General features: G+C 39.8%; 1 protein-coding gene across 1 annotated transcript; it reads right to left on the reverse strand.

Moving 5' to 3' along the window:
• Nucleotides 1-7,640: 7,640 nt before the first annotated feature.
• On the reverse strand, nucleotides 7,641-17,599 carry LOC120442387. Its single transcript, XM_039618896.1, has 6 exons — nucleotides 17,549-17,599; nucleotides 16,703-16,763; nucleotides 9,512-10,546; nucleotides 9,227-9,382; nucleotides 8,264-8,356; nucleotides 7,641-7,915 (listed from the first exon to the last, which is right to left on the reverse strand). Exons 3-4 carry the CDS (start codon nucleotides 10,502-10,504, stop codon nucleotides 9,341-9,343), a joined length of 1,035 nt encoding a protein of 344 aa, XP_039474830.1. The 5' UTR covers nucleotides 10,505-10,546; nucleotides 16,703-16,763; nucleotides 17,549-17,599; the 3' UTR covers nucleotides 7,641-7,915; nucleotides 8,264-8,356; nucleotides 9,227-9,340.
• Between the last annotated feature and the right edge of the window lie 31 nt (nucleotides 17,600-17,630).

Consider the following 17,630-nt stretch of genomic DNA (forward strand, 5'->3'; position numbering starts at 1 on the left):
ACGTAGTATTATGACAGCATACGTTCTTTCAAGTTGAAGCTGTTATTGTGGGAGACGCAGCTCGCTGGCGGTGATGCAGCTCACTTCCCCTGACTGAAAAATGTGTGCACGATCCAAAGTGTGGCAGATATGAAGCGGTTCAAAGATAAAATAACGGGACTGTTACTAGAGTTTGAGCAACGATTTCAGATTTTTGGTGAACTGGAGAAAGACTTCAAAGTTTTTTGCTCGCCGTTCACCGTGAATCCCTCTGATCTGCCCGTCAGGATCCAACTTGAAATAATAGACTTGCAGTGTGACGGATTTGAAGGGCAAACTTGCCGCAGCTGGCTTGAACACATTCTATCAGAATCTCTTGCCAGGTTACCCCAACTTGACAGCCCTCGCTGCAAAACTGGAACCATGTATCTTTGTGAGCAAGTTTTCTCTGTAATGAGCACAAATAAAACAAAACTGCGCTCAAGGCTCACGCACAGGCACTTGAATCACATCCTGAAGTTAGCTGCTGCTCAGGATGTGAAGCCTGATATTGATGAGCTGGTGAAAGCTAAAAGATGCCAGGTATCAGGAGTCAAACTATGCAACCCCACTGAAAGTGCTGCATGAGACACCCTGATATACTTCTCTGAATCACTGAGGCACTGTGTGCTTGTGTGTTCTTTGTCCTCAGAATTTTCAAATAACTTGAGGTGTTTTATGATTAATAGCTATGTTGTGCCTGTACTATTTTGAACATACTGTCCACAGGCTCTAGCTTTATTTTTACATTGATCGTATTAAAACAAAGAAAACAATCTGAAGTTGTTGTTTTTAAGTTATATATACAATGATTTTACCAGTCCGGCCCACTTGAGAATAGACTTTTCTCCATGTGGCCCCTGAACTAAAATGAGTTTGACACCCCTGTGTTAGATGGTAGTAAACTAAATTTACTGTCCTGTTATATTTTAGGGAGCAAGGTGAATGAAAACCTTTTCACAGGTGCAAAAACCTCAGCCACTGTGGCTTGTAGTATGCAGTTTGTAATCTGATAGGCATGAGGGAGAGTGCTTTTTTTTCTTGTAGTTCTAAATTAGTACATTTTGCTGTGGATGCCTTTCACGGATTAACACGATTGCCATGTTCTATTATTTTCTGTCTGTTGGGGCCTGCAGGGAAAAGTCACCTCTTTGCAGAGCAAAAAAAAAAAAAGTATCCAGGGTCAGACGAGGGAGTGAGTGGGACGCCCACTGCTGCTACATGGCCCTTGTTTTCCCTCATGGATGAGGGTTAGGACAGAGGCCCTCCACCAGGCCTCCACTCCTAATTGCCTCCAAGAAGGATGGTAAGATCCACACCCCATGCTTTACTTTAGTTTACTTTGAATTCAAGACTTTAAATGTATTTTACCCATTGTCCAATATATCGTTTCTTTATTTAATCAGTTTATTTTTTCCATCACATCTTACAATGTTTATATGGAGTATCCACATATCAACTCTGCAAGATCAAATTTCTGTTTTGTTGTATTAATACATCTTGCTTTGTTTGAGTTACCTGGGGTTTGGCTTCTCCTTCCTTGTAGCCATTTAGTGTTCCACTTGTGTGTCATATAACTTCGCTAAACCGGTATTTAAGTTCCCTGATGTGTCAGTTCAGTGGGTGAATTTGTCTTAAGTTTGTTTGAGGTTTTGTTATTTTTTATTTTGAGTTTAGTTCATCAAGTTGACCTCTTTTATTGGTTTGCCTGTCTAGGTTTTGGATTTGTTAATTATTTTTTATATTTTTGGGTAAATAAAACTCCACTTTTGAATTAAACACCTGTGTCCTCTATGCTTTACTGTTGGTCCCTGACAAGGACGCTCCAGGGCCCAGTTCAGCAATGAGCAACCAAGAGCAGGCTCAGGAAGAGCAGGAGGATGAGGGTCAGCTAGAGTAAAGAAGCCAAAAGAGAAAGAAAGACAGGGAAGATGAATTGTTAGATTTAATTAGAGAGGATATCAGATTGCAGAGGGAAATGGAGGAAAGAAGAGAGAGAATGGACAGGCTGTTTGGCTTGCTCAAAAAACTTGAAATGAAAAAATGAAATGTATAAAGTTCTGTAAATAAAACTAACTGTAAATACTTGAACTTTATTTGCATTATTTTTCCAACTATGTACAACATAAAACACATTTTGAACTCAACTATTAAAATGTGTAAATAACACCACTGAAAAAAACCCACAACAGGATTATTATACAAAGTCTAAGATTAACCTGAGGGTCCCAGTAAGCACAAGTACTTTGAAGCAGGCCTGATATTTGGCTGAGCAGGAAGTCTCTGACAGTGCTGCTGGATCTGCTGGACCAGTTGGTTTGTGTTCCCCTCTAGTGAGTGGAGCATCGTACAGGGTGGTTAGGGATGCTTGTTTCCAGTGTACACCGCATCACTTAGGCTGGGTTGGGTTTGCAGGGCTGATGTAATCAACGGCTGCCATGTGACTAAGATGTATTCAGAAAGATGCAAAAATAAAGTGGTGCAAACAATTCTGTTAATAAAGATATTACAAGTAATATCCAAGTACCCATGTTCCAGGGGTTACCGCCTTCAGGGCAGACACCTCGGCAGGTAGTTGGTCCCTCCAGGGAGCACCACTGACTGCCTCCAAACCAGTCTCCTCCTCATCTGTCACATCTTCTTTGGGCTCATCCTCCGGAGGGCCCACCATCACTGAGGCAAATGTTATGAAGATTAGTACATGCTGTTATAACCTGAAACAGATGTTTTTTTTGTTTTTTAAATAAGGTGTTTATACATGTACATACATTAAAGTTCCTATTGTATTTTACTTAATTTTAATTATTCTAAAAACAATGTGTGTAAATGATTAGAATAAAGGTGTGGTGCATCTCCAACGCTTAAAGAAAGATGCCCAGAACCTCGTCTTCATCATTCCAAAAACACGCTCTATAATGGAGTGTGCCGTGGAATGATGAGAGTTGATCGGTCTCCCATACCTTGCACTGATCTCTTGGAGGGAGTGATGAGGATGTTGGAGCCATGTAACCTCCATCTGCAAGATTGAAATGCCCTGGAGGAGCGTAATAGGCCTGCTTGCACAGTGGGCTGTGGCGGAGCACACTGGAGTCATGCACTGACAAAGGCCAGCCTATGTATGACTCAATGAAGGAGCCCTGATGATCACAAACTGTCTGCAGGATAATTGACAGGAAGAATTTTCTGTTCCTGTAGCGCTGGCCATCAGGACCACTGGGAGGCTTGATGTGGACATGGCAGCCATCAATTGCACCAGCAGCTTACAAAAAGACTCTGTGTCTTGCCAACCCTGCAAACCCATAAGACACGACATCTAGGGCCTCAGGGGTCTGACGGAGGTGGATGACCTGATGGTGAATGGCCACCACCTCCTCTGTGACACTGTGGATAATGTGATGAACAGTGGAACGAAGCATTGCAAACACTCTGAAAACAACTCTGGAGGATGCTCCACTTGTCAGCCAGAAAAGGAAAACCAGGACCTCAAATGTGGCACACCAATCATGTCTCTGATTCTGGTTAATCAGATTCAGCAGCACTTTCAGAGACTCCCTGCTCAGGTGAAAATCAGGCCTAGTGTCCTCATTGTTAAAAAAACAGTCCAAGACTGGGACACTCAGGTTAATCCTGCAGTACAGTGGACTGCTCTGGTGAAGGAAAATATGGGAAATAACAGAAATTGTTTGATTCTTATCACTATTGTTAATTTTGCTGTTGTTGTTATAAAATGTTGATTTTAAGTGTTAAAACATTGTTTTGATTATTACAGTAATGTACTAAAGTGTAGATAAAAAAGATAAAAGAACGAACAGTCCTATATTACAATCACGTATCACAAAATATCAGAATATCAGAAAAAACAAATAGAAAAGTTTTAATTAGCTTGTAAATTTTTTTCAACTTTTATACACTTTCATGAAAATACACTGATCAAAGATCTGAAGGAAAAAAATAATGAAGACATGCATTTTTCACTGTACCTTAGCATGGATATCTCAGTCGGAGATAAATAAGTTGTCTGTGCTGACTGTTTATTTGTTGTAGCTTTTCAGTTAATAAAAAGATGAGAAAGAGAGCCATCATTTCCTGCTGTCAATGATGGGGAGAAGTGGTAAGGGCAGGGACAGCTGGTGACGCAAATCTGAAGGCTAGATCATTTCACAGTCTCTCACTTCCAGCCTTCGAGTACAGTACAGTAAGCCTACGTTGGCTGTGTCCTTCTAAGGATGTGGCCCCTGAATAGGGACACAGATTCTGTCTCTTAAATCCACACTGGGAGATGATTTCACAGAATCTAGCCCTGAGAGCTCTACTTTTGAAAGCTCTAGGAACCAACTGAATTTATTAAAATTCTATTTTACTTACGCAGAGCCAAAGTACAACAACAATCGCCTAAAAGCAATTTATAAGAGCAATCACGGTTAAGAGCCTACAATAATACAGAGAAATCCCCAACAATCAAACAATTCTATGAGCAAGCACTTTGGCAACAGTGAGAAAGAAAAACTCCCTTTTAACAGGAAGAAATTTGCAGCAGAACCAGGCTCAGGATGGGGCAGCAATCTGCCGCAAATGGCCAAATCACAGCCATATGGGAAAAAAATATGTAATAGTCAACAAAATTTTTTGTCACGAATATGGGAGGACTCAGGCGCAGGTAGGAATTCATAGTTCAATTTAACAGTTTATTTACACGTCACCAATCTATGTACAAGTGGGGGAAGAATCCAGGGGACCAAGGATGGTTTGAGAAAGGGAAGATCTCCTCACACACTCGTACTCCAGCACGCGACTCCAAACACCGGCTCACTCCAAAACAGGAAGTAAGGCAGCAGGTCTGGGGAAAACTGTTCACAGGAACAGTCAGTCACAAAGGGGAAACTCACTCACAAAAAAACGTTCACGAGAACCAGAATTTAACACTAATGTGTCTCACTCAAACATCCGGTGAAGACAGGATCTGAGCCCCAGCCTTAGATAGTCGAAACATCCCCAGCCAAGTAATTAGAGACAACTGCGCAGACCAAAGGCGGGAGCCCACAGTGAGCTCAGCCCAGGAAGAGTGACGAGGGAGAGAGAGAGAGCAGTCAAAAACACATGTAGCCTTGTGGGACCAGCGGGGCAGACACAGGGACCATGACAAATTTACTACATAGAAATAAAGAAGACTACACATTTGACACTATAATTTCACAACAGAAAGAGTCACGCATTAGAACAGCAGACGCTACTGGATTGGTATCAACGTATTTCTTAAAATGCATGTGTTTCACTCCAATTTCAGTACATAAAAAAGGCATATTTCAGAAAATAAAGGGATTAAACTAATTCCTGAGTGACTACCAAACAACAAAAATCTAGAAAGCACATTTGTGTTACATTTTTACTTCAGTTGGTAGAAGCCCTTTGTGAGTTTTTAGTTTATTTTTCTGTATATAATTTCCTCTGGGATTAATCAAGTATTCTCATTTTGATTATTCATTTCTTTTAAGAGTAAATGTCATGGTTGATATTTATATTTGTTTTACTGATGTGTCACTGTTGTAGAACAATAATAAGGACTGATCAGCAACAATAATGGACAACAACAAAATCACACCTGGACAACAACAACACCTACGCCAGAATGCTGTTTATAGACTTCAGTTCAGCGTTCAATACAATCCACCCCTCACAACTCATCAGGAAACTGACAGACCTGGGCATCAGTTCCCTCATCTGCAAATGGTTACTGGACTTCCTGACCAACCGCCCCCAACATGTCCGGCTGGATAACCGCTGCTCATCAACAATCACAATGAACACCGGTGTACCACAAGGCTGTGTGATGAGCCCTTTCCTCTACTCCCTCTTCACCCACGACTGCAGACCTGCTGATGGTTCCAACACCATCATTAAGTTTGCAGATGACACCACGGTGATTGGCCTCATCAGTGACAACAATAAGGCCGCCTACAGGGAGGAGGTGGATCGTCTGGCTGAGTGGTGCAACAGAAACAACCTGCTGCTTAACACCGAGAAGACTAAGGAGCTCATCGTGGACTACAGGAGGAATGCTGACCCACATCCACCCATCCACATTAAGGGGACGGCTGTGGAGCGTGTGAGCAGCTTCAAGTTCCTGGGAGTCCACATCTCCGAGGATCTCATCGGGACGACCAACTGCTCGTAACGTTAAACTCATGGACTGAACATACACACACCCACAACCACCTACACACACACACACACACAATGGACAACTGTACCCTCAAACACACAATAATAACATGGACTGAACCTCCACTCACAGCCACTAGCACTTTATACAGCCTCTGTAGAAATTATCCACATATCTCACTTATCTTAACTGCACTACTGTATAGTTCTGTGTAAATAATCATTCTGTACATACAATAATTTTTAATCCTACAACTGTTCATAACTTGCATAGTTCACATTTCTGTATAACTGTATATCTCAGATTTCTGTAGTTTTTTATTTCATATTTATATCCTGTTCATAGCCTGTACATAGCTTGTACTCACTACAGCCTGTACATACTTATAGTTATAGCATATTCATAACATACTTCACACGTGTACATTATAACATACCATAATAGACCCAGTTCTGTAATATACTTACATATCTATATTATTGCTAATATATATTGTAATATATCTATATCATGGCTAAAGCACTTCTGGATGGATGCAAACTGCATTTCGTTGCCCTGTACCTCACTGTAAAAAGAAAAACCCTATTGAAATTAAAAAAATTGATGTCCAATGGTCACATCCAAAATATTTGACTTCATAGAATCCAAATTGAGTCACTTGATATGACCTGATACTTTTATGTTGATATAAACAATATTACTAGACTTGACTGAAACTTTAAATTTTGCATTGATCCAAATTGATTTTTTTACATAGAACCATATTTTAATTATTGAACCAAGCTAATATATTGAAATTTAACCAACCTAATGTATTCACATCGAACCAAATTAACATGAACTAATATGTTTGTGTTGAAGCCAGGTAATTGATTTACATATATTCAAACTATATTTTTTACATTTCATTTTATTTCAGTTCAAAAATGCTCTGCATTTCCTATAAAAAACAAGACAGTTGGCCAACCAATTATTTCAAAATTATTTATTGTTCCAAACCATTTTAACTATAATCAATAGAGAGGATTAGTAATATAAAGATTTAGTGCTACGGCAGAAATGATTAGAGAAATGTTTGTTTTATAAAACCTGCAACCTTTTGAAAACCAGTATAAAACCTGCAATCTTTTTAGAACTGGTATAAAACCTGCAACCTGTCTAAAACTGGCATAAAACCAAAACTCTTTTTAAACCAATTTGCAAGTACTCAAAAATGTTTATATGTGCACTGTGCCTGTACAATGTAAAAAAAAAAATGTACACATGTATCAATGAAATCAACTTAAATCTCCCTTTCAAATGGGTGTTCTTATAACTTTTGAATGTAGAATACCACTGCAGGCCAACCAAGCAAAATAACCAAGCACACATGCACATGCATGTGCACATACACATGCACACATGCATGCAAACACACTACTGTGCAGTGTTAAGTTCACAATTAAGTTTATGAATCTTAGAGGTCATCTTGTTAAAGTCAAGCTCCATCATAATCTTTTGAAGAGCCTCAAAGGTGAACCTGAATCCTCGTGGATATTCCATATTAAGAGCATAACAGAGTCCAAAGACCATTGCCACTCCAGCTGCCACAGAAGGCAACTCATTCAGGACTTCCACACCATCAATGATTATCCCGATGTCTCGAGGCTGATGTAGGAGGCTTGAGTTGTCCCTGAAGACGAAGAGTGCCATTGTGGTACTCTGCAGCTCTTCCTCAGCTTCATCTTTCTGGGATATCTTGAGGTAAAATATGGAACAAAATGTACAAGTGAAGAACTGAAGTCTGGCACACCTGATAAATCTTTGACCATAATAAACTACTATTTTGATAGTTGTTTGGTCACAGACTATTAGAACAATTATTTGACTAATCAGATTGTGAATTGCATAATCATTAAATTAAATCAATGGTGGAACATTTTCATAAATGAAAAAAAAGAAAACAATACAGAACCCTAAGATATTAACTTGATGAGTTGATTAATCGTTGCTGTTCTACATTAATCACTGCATTTAATAGCAGAGTTGTCAAATTTACATCAAGAGACTGCATCTCATGTAGAGACAGAACAGATATGGACATACCATGTATTCTTTTATCAAGTCCTCAACACGTTCTCCAAGGTAGATAATGAGAGATTTAAGTATACACTCCCTCCTAATGTCAGCATCAGCATCCTGCAGGAACAGTTAAAATTGTTACTATGCAATATGGAGAGTATGCTGCGTGAAAGGCATTTTTTTTCACCTCTCTATCCTCATGAGGTGACTAATGCCCCTTTTCCACCGACAAATCGGCACGGTGCGCTTGAGAGCAGTTCAGTTTAGCGGAGATGAACTCGCTTGTTGCGGTGGAAACATAAAGTGGACGTAACTGGGAACAGGGGCGAACCCATCTGGCTATGAAAAGTCGCGCGCAAAAGTCTTTGTCCGCAACATCACAGCCCAAAGAACAACAACAATCGCGATATACAGTATGTGTGTTTTTGTACTTTGCTCTGTCTGTGGTTCATTTTGATTGGTTTGATTTTTGGTTCTTGTGGAGGAAGTCGCCATGGTCCAAAGTCAATGGAGTATGGTTGCTGGGAGTTTTTTTTAAAGCCTTTTGTGGGAGCGCTTCTATATCACCTCATGTGGACACCACACACACCCGGGCCAATGAGGTGTAAAGGCGGTGGAAAAGCGTCCGCAGGGGGCTAAAGTGAACTGAGCCACACCGTGTTCTGTCGGTGGAAAAGCGGCATATGCTTTCTTGTCCCTAAATAAAAGTTTATATGTATATATGTATGTATGTGTATCTGGCGAGTGAGAGTGAAAATGTGTCTCCAAAATAAATTTTGTTGTAGTTGTGCTCTGTACTTTTATAATGACAATAAATCTCTTCATTCATTCAAGGACAAAGCCCACACTTCCTTTCAGCATTTTAAAAGGTCACAGCCATAATCACTGACGTTACCAAAATAAAACTGTAACAGGATACAAATTCTCATTAGATACAGGGGTTAAAATGCTAACTGTCATGTTAATAGTTAATTATATATACCCTACCTGATCAAGGAAACTCTAGGATTATGGCAGTTTTTGCTTTGGTTGTCCCTCCTTTCTTTCTGATTATTTTAAGTAGCTGTGGGGAGTGCTTGTCCAGCTGGGCCATGAATCTGGTTAGCAAGGGAACTGCAGTAACCGCAGAAACTCTGCATTAATCTGTACATGAGTAGACAGTGTACAATACATTTTTTAAAGACCAAATTCCAACAAGAAAAAGTCAAAACATATATTTCCCATTTCCAAACTATGATAAAAGGCATTAGTACAAAAAAGTTAAAGTTATACCTCTTCCATCTGAAATAGACCTGGCCATCTTTCCAAGAGGTTCTTGATGTCAGGCTTCTTATCCACAACCTCTTTCCTCCTGAATTCGAAGGTCCTGGCCATCTTTTCTCGTACAGTTTTCTCATTGTTTCTCTTCTTTAATTCGGTCAGGAGAGATATTCGCTCTAGTTCTAGGCTTTCTGGATTCTCACTGCTGGTCTGAGGATAGTAATTGGCCTCACCTCTTCTTGCCTTTTTGTTGTTCTTGGCTGGCTTGGGAACAGGATCTTCTCGTGACTTTGATTTGAGGGTATTTACTAAGAGCTCAGATGCAAGTCCATGTGACTTAAGCTGAGTGCGGTAATTGCTCATCTTAGTCTTTAGTCTGAGTTTCCATCCGTAGCTCTCATTGAAGGAGTCTGGTTGCCTCAAGCAGGGATGTTTCCTTGTCAGAGCCTCCGCAACGTCACTCAGGTCTGCATCACTGGGGTACGCCTTGTAGGAGAAAATCTTCTCTGCCAGTCTTTCCAGAATGTCGGACAACATTTTCGATGTAGGTGTGAGCCTGGTTTGGTCCTTTGTGTATTCCACATTCCCTTTCTCAAGTTGACCTTCTGTTTCAAAAGAGAATTGTGGGATGCTGAACTCCTTTGGCCAGGGCTCTGTGCGGAGTTTCTCAGAGGAGCTGCTGCTTAGTATGACTGTGTCATCAGTGTGTGTTGAGATGGAGCTTGTATCTAGGTCACTTTCTACAAATTCTAAAATTAATGTTTCAGTAGCAGACGGTATGACCTTGATGGTGGTAAGATCCTTGATCATGGAGGTTGAGTTCAAGTTCACAAATGTTCCACCAAAGTCTACATCTTTATATTGCAGCCTGATACCTCCAGCAACTTTGCATGACTCTTTAACTTGTTCAATGAGCTCTTCAACTGTGTCTGGCACCCTTGATAGATCCATCCTCTCAGAGCTATTGTCACTCAACAAAATGAGGAGTCGTATGGGATTTGCCATATTTGTGGATCAAGTTGCCTCTCAGCGCTAGTGTACATAAAACTTACAACATAAAATAACACAAAGGAAAGAGACACAACACAGTATCAGCTCCCACTGCAGGTTTTTGAACATATGTTATAAGGGTACTGTTAAGAGAATATGGTATATATGTGATCAGCTACATGAAATGTATTATCATTAAGCACATTTCTACATGACTCTTTACCTAGTAACTTGTGTGCTGAACTTATGCAGATACTAACCGCATCCTGTCGTTCTGAACATTTAGATGTAGAGAAGACCAAGCTCAGCTCTTTTACGAGAACATGCAAATGAAGAGAAGGGGAAAAACCCGCTGCTCTAAATGACGTTGTTACCTTTGTACACACATACACACACACACACACACACACACACACACACACACACACAGAAAAGTATAAATAAAGGATGCGGACAGTCAATGGGCGCAGATCCTGTGTTCATGACTGCCCTCGCGAGTGAAAGAACTGCAGTGTTTGTGTTTTCTAAACTCAGGAGTCTTGGCTAAAGAAAGAGCGGCAGGGTGATTTAAAGAAATCCCCTGTCATTTAAATTGGTCCTTCGAACCTAGAGATGGAAACAGCAGACTCATTTCTGTGACTCCAATAAGGTCTGATTTCTGCATCCTGACGCCGTGGTTAAACCAGCACCGAAGTCTGTCGACAGCCCTCTCCAGGTAGAGGTGAGAGTCCTGGAACGTTGAATTCGGGTCCAGGCCGGTGATTTAGTACTGGTCCACGACGTTGGGATCCAGATGACCTGAACAACCAGCAAAAGACGACTGAGGGTGAGAAAACACTTTTGGTTTTAAACCGCCGGAAGGGTTTAGAAGAATGCATAAAATAGGTTAGAAGTAGCGGAATTACTTCAGGAAATGCGTAAAGGTTGGAAGTAGCGGAATTACTTCAAAGAAGCACGTGAAATAGGGTTTACGTTCGCCACAAGGAACTGTGTTTAGAGTGGTTTTAGAAGTAGCCGTCAAATACTTCGTGACAAATAAGGTTTAAGTTCGCCACAAGGAACTGTGTTTAGAGTGGTTTTAGAAGTGACCGTGAATTACCGTGACAAATTAGCAAGCAAATGTCTATCTGTGTGTACGCGTATATGTGTTTTGGAAGTAAGTTGATTTTGCAGCACAATAAGTTGCTGAACTACTTCCATTGTTTTTTGTTTTTTATTGTTTTCTTTGCTGAGGCTCACGTACTGGTGACAAAGGAGAACGGTTGAGTTTTATCTCGTAAAACTGATACCGCTTCATTTTTTAGAAATGAAGTAGAAGGCCGTACCAGTAAACCACTCTGAAGTCTAGCGTGCCAGTGACGGCCCAGCAAAATCTTTGAGAATGGAGAATAAACAAGCAAAATTAACACCTGATGAGAAATGTTTAGAAAAACAACAAACCAGAGTAGGACTAATCCAAAAGAAAGACAGAGGAATGCTTAGTGGAACAGCAAGAGGTAGAGGTAGACCTATACACACACCAAAAAGTGGCTTTAGCACTGCATGCTGGAGGTGTGGAAAAGAGGGACATTTTGTACGTGACTGTAAGAAACTAAGAAGCAGTTCAGACTAGGAAGAACATAATAATCCCTCATCAAGTGAAAAATTAGAGATCAAAGTAGAAGTTTAAAATGAGTTGGATACAGACCCAACTGAATATATATATAAATACTCTTAGGAATAAAGTGGAATAAAGAAAAGGTTAAATTAAGGTTAACTTAAATTAAATTAGAGCTTATCGCTACTATATTCAAACTAATAATAGGAAGCATAGCAACCTGTAAATTGGTATTACCAAATGATACAAAATTGGGTAGACAACCATACCCAGAATGAATAGAATGAATGAAAGCAGATAATTCACACAAAATATATCAAATAAAAAAGAGAGATGCATAAGGTATATTACGGCTGCGTCATTGTTCAGCCAAGGAAAATGTCTCCAGCTTGGGAAGGTGTGAAGCTGCAGGTTCACACAGACCCGTGATGGATACATAATAAAATATAAAATAATAATCTATTGTATATTAGTAGTATAGTAGTATATTGTAATATACTATTGCTGTTATAATAAAGGAAAAACAATACAATGATAACATTAATAATGACATAATATTAATAATAAGAGACACCTCAGTCAGTTATGATGTGAGGTGGATAATTGTTAAAAGTAGTCTGATTCAAGCTTAAGGTTTGCTCAAACTCAGTACAATGATATATGCGATGAAAAAATAAGGAAAATACCTAATCTAATCAAGTGCATAGAGACACCTGACCTGTCTGTAAACCTGTTAGCCTAGATGAGACTTTCTTGAGATGAAGAGCAAACCTATACTAATAAATAATAAGTCAAGCCCTGAATACAACAGCTAAAGCTACAGGTTTGTGACAACACAACAGTGCACTGGCTGCTGATTCTATTTTTAGTTATGTGTGCGTGAGAATGCAAATGAGAAGCCGTGAGGATGATGAGAGGTTTCAGTTTTCTTTTTCTTTTTCTTTTGACTTGCTCTTTCTGATCATGGAAGGCATGTTTAAAATACTCGTATGAAAGCGTATTTTAAGTGATTTTAACCGTGTGAATGCTGTCAGTATTTGATTTGAGTGACTCTGCATGATTTGTCTGAGTGAGTGGAAAATGGAAGTTTGAGAGAGAAAAGGCAGTGTGTGAGACGATTACTGAATGACAAAAGAGGTTAGAATGTTTAAAAGTGTGAATGACATAAAGGTGTTGGTTTTAGATCAAGATTTAGTAGAATTAAAGAGATTTAGTAGAATTAAAGAGGGTCTGTAGATTATAAATAGAAAGAAAAAAAAAAAAACAAAAGAGTTAGATTAGTTTGAAGAAACAGGAAATATGGCTCTGTGTACCGACGCTGCAGCGACAGGAAATAGTGAACAGGAACTTTGCATGCCCATATATGGGAACTGAGTGTGTACAGAAAGAACACAGAGAGACAGATGAGGCCCATGAAGCAAATGAAGCCTTTAAGAAAAAATGAATATAATACTAAATTATATGCTTTAGTGTGTCAATACAGGTGGACTCTCTCAACTTTGCAACCTTGAGTTCAGCAGCAGAAGAGCAGATTAACAGAATTGGGAGAATAAGCCAGTCTTTGGCTCGAAATTGTGCGGCTTGATCTCTCACTTTGTCCCTGAAACTGAGAAGAAGTTCAAAGGACAGTCAATCGCCTGATGAAGACCGATAGAACATCGTGGACTTGAATACAGCAGGCAAACGACAGTGCCACTGATCCATTAACACTGATGACGACTGACGACCAGCAGCAGCATGTAAGAGTAATGCAACATGTACTGTGAAAATACAGGCTGGGCAGTTGAACAGTGGGATAAAGAATTGTGGAAGAGCACTGGACATTGAGTGATATTTTGCCATGCTGGGACTTAATCTGAAAGAAAGACTGTAAAGAAACAGAGAAGAAGACAACAGCTGAGTTGAGACTGTGTTTGCTGGAGCTTTGAAGCACGAACAGGACACTGTGAATGAAAGAGAGACCGGTGAGAGATGAAGCTGGACGAGTTTGACTGCGAGAATATAGGATATAATTGGATTGAAAGTTGAAACCTGAACTCATGACTGTTTAGGGATGTCCACCACAGCATAACAAAGAGGTAAACATTAGAAAAGGTAAGAATAATGAAAGCAATAATTGTCATTACCTTAATAAATAGAAAACACACATACAAATTGTTACATGTCAGATTATTTTTGAAATGAATCAGAAGTGAGATAGTTTGAATTTAGAACTCAGTGATAAGATGCATGAATTAAACCTTATTGAAACAAACACTTGCAATGAAGAAAGCAGCTTACACTCAATTAATATGAACGCAAAGCCTTGGTGCCATAGGCAATTTGTTTTTGTTTTTGTCTGAGCTTACAGCTCAGAGCTGTGAGCTATGAGCTGTAAGCAATGCAAAGTTTTTCCTTAACTTAAAAGTTTGAAATATGTAAGATGTATGAATTCTTTGAGAAATAGGAATTGCCTAAAATGCCCTAAGTCAAAATGTAGTGTTGCATCTACAAAGAAGAAAGCAGAAGAAGCATTCAGTAACTTGAAACTGGCATTACAGACAAATACAGTTTTGGCTTTGCCTGATTATGATAAGCCTTTCTACTTACACGTAGATGGACGTGCAGGCCTGTGCAGCCGCAGCAGAAGCAGTAAGAAAGTCAGCTGACATTGCTTTAGGGCACAATTTAATCATCAGAATACCCAAAATAATATGATTTGATGACTTGTGAAAGTAAACCGATACTCCCCAAGTCCCTGTGCAGAACAGCAGCATTAGTGACACATGGGGTGACCCATGTGTCCTCGGGGATAGTCCAGGTCCTTAATACACACTTTTATACTCTAGTGATTATAGATTTATCCAGTGTAAAAAGCAGATGCAATCTCAGTTGTAAAAAGTGAACCTTTAGAAAAATCCGTCAGAGAAACAACTCTGGCAGAATGGATGGCAAAACTACTAGAAAATAAGGATATTGTTTTGAACAATAAACTGCCGTAAGACTCTCCAGTCTCTTGCAGGTTGACACCAAGTGTTATTGACGACACCCACAGCCTGTAAAATTGCAGAGAGACCCTCCTGGATACATCAGAGCCACTGCAAAGGGTTGAGGTCCCGGAAGCCCCATCACTAAGGAGGAAGCACATTGGGAAGGCCTCACCTACGTTTGGTTGCTTGGGGGTGAGGGGGTAGTGCGATTGGGCCCCGTTGGGTAAGCCTGCACTCCACTCTCTATCCGATCAACTTTAGGGCAGCCAGGTGCAGGTGTGATGGACCAATGTGCAACAATGTGAAGGGAAGCCTCATGGTTACCTTGACTACAAAAAGCTCACCCTTACATCCATCCTTGGATGAAAAATGCCTGATACAGACCACAGAGAAAGACTGTTATGTTAAACACCCTGGAACAAGTGCACCAAATCTGATCTAATGACTTTTGTAAGGTGCACAACATCATCAACATCCTGATCCAGGAAGAAGCCCTGAACTTTAACAAGTTTTAAAGAGACTGTTGATCATCATTGAATTTTTCTTGATTTTATTTTGCTTTTCTTTACTTATGTTATTCTTTGTTTAAAGCTGTAATTTCACAGATGATAAGTTTATCATTCACAGCATACGCAGATGTACCAAAACCAGTGAAGACTTCTTTTCCTGTTTGTCAGATGAAGATGAAGTGTAACTTATGATGTAGTAACTGAGTTGCTTATTGTACATTTCATTTCTCTGATAAACAGGGCGGAATGTTAAGAGAATATGGTATATATGTGATCAGCTACATGAAATGTATTATCATTAAGCACATTTCTACATGACTCTTTACCTAGTAACTTGTGTGCTGAACTTATGCAGATACTAACCGCATCCTGTCGTTCTGAACATTTAGATGTAGAGAAGACCAAGCTCAGCTCTTTTACGAGAACATGCAAATGAAGAGAAGGGGAAAAACCCGCTGCTCTAAATGACGTTGTTACCTTTGTACACACATACACACACACACACACACACACACACACACACACACAGAAAAGTATAAATAAAGGATGCGGACAGTCAATGGGCGCAGATCCTGTGTTCATGACTGCCCTCGCGAGTGAAAGAACTGCAGTGTTTGTGTTTTCTAAACTCAGGAGTCTTGGCTAAAGAAAGAGCGGCAGGGTGATTTAAAGAAATCCCCTGTCAGGTACTGTCACAGAAGACTGCAAATTTGGATTGCATGTTTAGTGTGTACAACCACACCTTATCCTATACAAAGGACATTTTCCAAAGCCAAAAGTGGTCCAGTTATGTCATGGATTTTTCTAGCCTGTATTGCACAGAAGATAAAGTGTGCTCTAAGTCCAACCTTGACTTTTTAGTGGACATGCAAGTTTACACAGAAATGTCAAAAACTGCCCAAAACTGAAAGATTGCATTGTAAAAACCCATTTCAATTACGAAGACTAGAAAAGGGGAAATGGGGCACATCTACCTACACAACCAGCACTGAGCACACACCTGGGTGAAGCCGAGAGAGCAATTATTGCACACAATAGTGCCAACACATCAGCAAGGTGAATGAGAGGATAATGAGGGAGGGTCTAGATTATTATGAAATGTTTAAAAAGGATGTGCAGTGTAAATGCAAAATGATACCTGTTCAGATTAAATGAAAATGTATGCTTCAGCCATGGAATGGATGGAGCGATCTGTGGTTCTGAAAGCATACAGAAAAAAAAGAATAATGTTACTTCTCTATAAAAAACATAACATAGAAAAACCAAGAAATACGTAACATGACATGCACATCCTTATAAAAAGCTAGTACTATAATTTGATTTAGGTTTACCAAACAGTCTACAGACCAGCCATTAGCGACTAAGTTTGGCATAGGGTCAATTTTTTGAAGTTAAAATTAAAATTTCTTCAGAAAATGCACATTTTTCCGAGCCGCGCCTGAAAGTCAATTGAAGGAATTAGTCTTATGTCATTGATCTTATATGCTGGCGTGTTATTTCTGTCTCTAAATCATGCACATTAATAATTATCTTTTACGCTCGGTGTACAAACACATAACACACAGATATTTATATGAAGAGAGACAGAGACAAACGTGCGCGCACAAACACAAGCTTGTGTCTAGAAACCGCGAGCTCACCAGAAAAATTCAAAGCGAAGCGAGCACGGAGTTATACTATGAATGTTATGAACTATGAACTTATGCTAGCTAGCTGTATCCACCACCGATGCATCGTGGTAACGCTAGCTAGTTAGTATACTGGTAAAATACGGCTTTTTGCCTAACTTGCATTCCCGACTGTGATGGTCGGTTGCTGGTATCCAGTTCTAACGTCGCGCCGGATAGCTAGCTAGCTTGTAGCTAGCAGCTACAATCATGCAAAAATTGGGGGTGGCTGTCGACCCAGCTTAAATGGGGTTATTTTCTGCAATTTTGGCAATACAAATTATAAAAGCTTTTGTAACACACTTGGCTTTACTTACGTTTATTTTCAGATGAAATTAATCAAAGATGTGACACGATGTCTCCAGCAGCCATGCAGAATAAAAATGGGTCCCGGTCTAT

This window comes from Oreochromis aureus, linkage group 10 (assembly GCF_013358895.1).
Source record: "Oreochromis aureus strain Israel breed Guangdong linkage group 10, ZZ_aureus, whole genome shotgun sequence".
Classification (NCBI taxonomy): Eukaryota; Metazoa; Chordata; class Actinopteri; order Cichliformes; family Cichlidae; genus Oreochromis; species Oreochromis aureus.